The sequence below is a fragment of the Sinocyclocheilus anshuiensis genome, unplaced genomic scaffold (genome assembly GCF_001515605.1).
Source record: "Sinocyclocheilus anshuiensis isolate Anshui unplaced genomic scaffold, SAMN03320099.WGS_v1.1 scaffold119, whole genome shotgun sequence".
In the NCBI taxonomy this organism is placed as follows: Eukaryota; Metazoa; Chordata; class Actinopteri; order Cypriniformes; family Cyprinidae; genus Sinocyclocheilus; species Sinocyclocheilus anshuiensis.
This window is the reverse complement of record NW_015549581.1, coordinates 1,422,299-1,425,828: the sequence shown is the minus strand read 5'-3', so window position 1 is coordinate 1,425,828 and position 3,530 is coordinate 1,422,299. Positions and strand designations below refer to the sequence as shown.

Sequence of the window (3,530 nt, the reverse complement as noted above, 5' to 3'; positions counted from 1 at the left end):
TATATATATTCAGTGGCAGAAATGGGTTTCCATAAGTATCTACTGTTTATTGCAAAAGAATGTTTGCAGCAACCAGAAGTCATTCATTTTCACAATTTATGTACAAACACTTTTCCTTGCATAATGTTAATTTCTATCAGTTTTTGCCAAAAATAAATCAGATTTGCGAAAGCTATGCTTACGCAGCCCACCAGTAGCATTATGGCATCCATAAATAGTAATGCCTACTTGTGACCTGTCGACCTCCAGAGATTAAAATCACTGTCAGTGTGAACGACCCATCAGCGGCGAAACTCAACACTCCTGCAGCTCAACAAATACCAAGTATATATTTGGGCAACTCGATGCGTCGTATTCGGTCAGTGCCTTTGATTCTCACTAGTGTCTCCGTGGAGCTGCGTGTTCATTCTTGCTGTCTTGTGAGAGTAGGTCGTTGACAGCGTGAGAGACAGAACATAATGCAGCTCTGTCTCAGACAATAGCAGTCACTGTCTCTGAATGTGTGTGTGCGGGAAGGGGAGTTGGATGACACCCAGTGGGAGGATCTCGCTGCTGTTCTGTTCTCTGATGTGAAGACTGACTGACTGTGTGTTCACTGAATAATACGGAGACTGCATAAACCTGAGGCCTTCATTTACTCTCTCTCAGCCGCGCGCCACTCGCTTTCTCGCCTTCACACCAGCACGCTTGCAAAGATTGCTCATATTCTCGCAGATTTATAGACACAAACACAAATAAACAAATGCATCTCTCACGTACACACACCAGCGCTCACTCATATTCTCACATATTCAGTGTGCTGGGCGGTGTGGATGTTAAAAATGCCAGTGCTGTCGCTGACACAATCTTTTCAAAGAATCAGTAGGAACAAGTCTGTAGGCTATATACCATAAAACAGCAGTTTAATTATTGTTATCACTCCAATAGCTGTTCTTTTATCATGATAAGGAAACAATACAGTGTCTTATCCTAAAATCTTTATGATGGTAAAATATGAAGGTCGAGTCAGGGACGTAGAATACACTGCAAGTGCTTTTAGAGAGTTTTTTTTGGAAGTTTGTTCCACTTTTCGGTGGCCATCCAAGATGTAGATGAGTTTTCTTCATCAGAACAGATTTGGAGAAAGGTAGCATTGCATCACTTGCTCACCAGTGGATCCTCTGTAGTGAATGGGTGCCGTCAGAATGAGAGTCCTAACAGCTCCACAAGTAATCCACACCACTCCAGTCCATCAATGAATGTCTTGTGAAGTGAAAAGCTGCACGTTTGTAAGAAACAAATCTATCATTAAGATATTTTTAACTTTAAGCCATTGCTTCTGGTCAAAATATGAGTCCATAATCCATAACAACGCTTCCTCCAGTGAAAAAGTCCATCCCCTGTTGTCCTCTCACATCAAAAACCAATGACATATTTGTTTAAACTTATTTGTTTTGGGCTGTTTTTGTTTGTAAACAGTGCTTGATCTGTGTTTCTTTCTCTCCTAGTTCAGACAAGATGACTTTTCCACTGGAGAAAGCAATTTTGGATAGAGGAAATGTAATTTGTACTTTTGAACAGTTTAGGAATGTTTATTGTATTTTTTTGTACCAGATCACCAACTTTTCTGTCATATAGATACAGTATTTCAATTTTCCATCATACATGATATCCAAACGACATCATTGAGCCAAGTGGGAGATGTTCCTTTGCTGGCCGTGAACTTTCCTAAAAACAAGCCAAAATTTGCAGTCAGTTTTTTTTTTCTTTTTTAAGTGAAACAGGGTTTACAACAATTATAAAATGTTGAGCGGTACTTGATTTTGCACTATAATCTGGATGTGATTGGACCATGAAAGTGGTTTCTAGTGTATATCAGAGGTAGTTGGAGAGAAGTGGTTGAAAAATAAGAGTTGGCGACATATTAAGTATACAAAGACAAAAATCTGGCAAAAATCTTTGCAATAACATCACTGATAAATCATTCTCAGTATGATCAGAAAGTTTTATTATATATTATTAAAGGGATAGTTCACTCAAAAATGAAAATTCTGTCATCATTTACTCACCTTCATGTTGTTCCAAACATGCATGATCTTCTTTCTTCTTCTAAACACAAAAGAATATTGGTAACCCATCAGTTGACGGCAGCAAGTGATTTCCATAGTATTTTTTTTTTCCATACTATGGCTGGTTTGCTTACCAACATGCTTCAAAATATCTTCCTTTGTGCTCAACAGTGTAAAGAAACTCATAGGTTTGGAAAAACTTAGTAAATGATGACAGAATCTTCATTTTTGGGTGAACTATCCCTTTAAATATGGTAAATATTGATGTCATGGTACCCAAATCAGAGGAAAATGACAAGAGTATTTTTCAAGCCTGACCGCAATGGCATGCTAAAATTGTTTGGTAGAAATATGGTTCCATTTCCAAAAGGGATCCATATAAAAATCTATATTATTAAACATTTCAACATTTATACAATGAAAAAAACCTTTAAATGCTACACACACATTCCCTATATGAGGCGTGGTTGATGTCGTTCCCATCATGTCTCTGCTTTCCAGGAGAAGAATGACCGGGAAGTGTCAGACCAGCAATGTCACTAACAAGAACGACCCGCGCTCCCTCAACTCACGGGTCTTTATCGGCAACCTCAACACCGCTATTGTGAAGAAGACCGACATCGAGGTCATCTTCGCCAAGTACGGCAAGATCGTGGGCTGTTCGGTGCACAAGGGTTACGCTTTCGTCCAGTACATCAGTGAAAGGAACGCACGGGCGGCCGTGGCAGGAGAGAACACCAGGATCATCGCAGGACAGCCGCTGGGTGAGTTCCTTTCTGCTTTACTAAAGCTGTGCTCTACAAAAGCACTCTTTTTGCTCGGCTCTGCCGGACTGACAGACGTTCACAGGGGCCGCTTTGCCTGAGGCGGATCCAGAGTGAGTTTGATTTGGCTTTGTGATTCTTGGACATGCAAAGTGTTTTTCAGTGTTTTGACAGTCGGTGGGAGAGACGAGCGCTGTGCTACATGTCATTGTGGTGGCATAAAAGTGACATTGCCTTTATTTTGGGTTTTACTGTAAAGATACTTCAGAAAATGGCAGTGGAACAAGAGACTTAAAGATGAAGTGTGTAATTTTTTTGATGCTAAAATACATATTCGTTCCAAGCTTAATGTGCAGAGACAGCTACTGTAGAAGTAAACCATTTGTAGCTTGATTTTCCTGGAAAGTGTAAACACTGTGGCCTTGTGGTGTTTTTAAAACTCAAAAATCATATTTGGTTGGTTGTTTGTTTGGCTGGTTGGTTATTTATTTTTGTTGTGAAAGACTAAAATAAAAAACAAATCAATTTATTTGATCTTGCTGTTTTGAAAAAACACATTTATTTATAAGAAAATGGCAAATGAAATTTAAATAAAATTTAAAGACAAAGTGTGTAATTTTTTGATGCTAAAATACTTATTCTGTCCAAGCTTAATGTGTTTTTTCTTTTTTGATAGATTTGTTTGATTGATTGATTGATTGATTGATTGATTGATTGA

General features: G+C 38.7%; 1 protein-coding gene across 4 annotated transcripts in view; it reads left to right on the top strand.

The window, feature by feature from the left end:
* Nucleotides 1-3,530, top strand: part of ralyl (RALY RNA binding protein like) — a 146,550-nt gene that overhangs the window by 66,211 nt on the left and 76,809 nt on the right. For all 4 annotated transcript variants that reach the window (XM_016446030.1, XM_016446028.1, XM_016446031.1 and 1 more), the window contains exon 2: nt 2,550-2,812. In XM_016446030.1, the coding sequence (XP_016301516.1) occupies nt 2,557-2,812 (256 nt within the window). In that variant the 5' untranslated portion in view covers nt 2,550-2,556. The remainder of the gene's footprint in view (nt 1-2,549; nt 2,813-3,530) is intronic.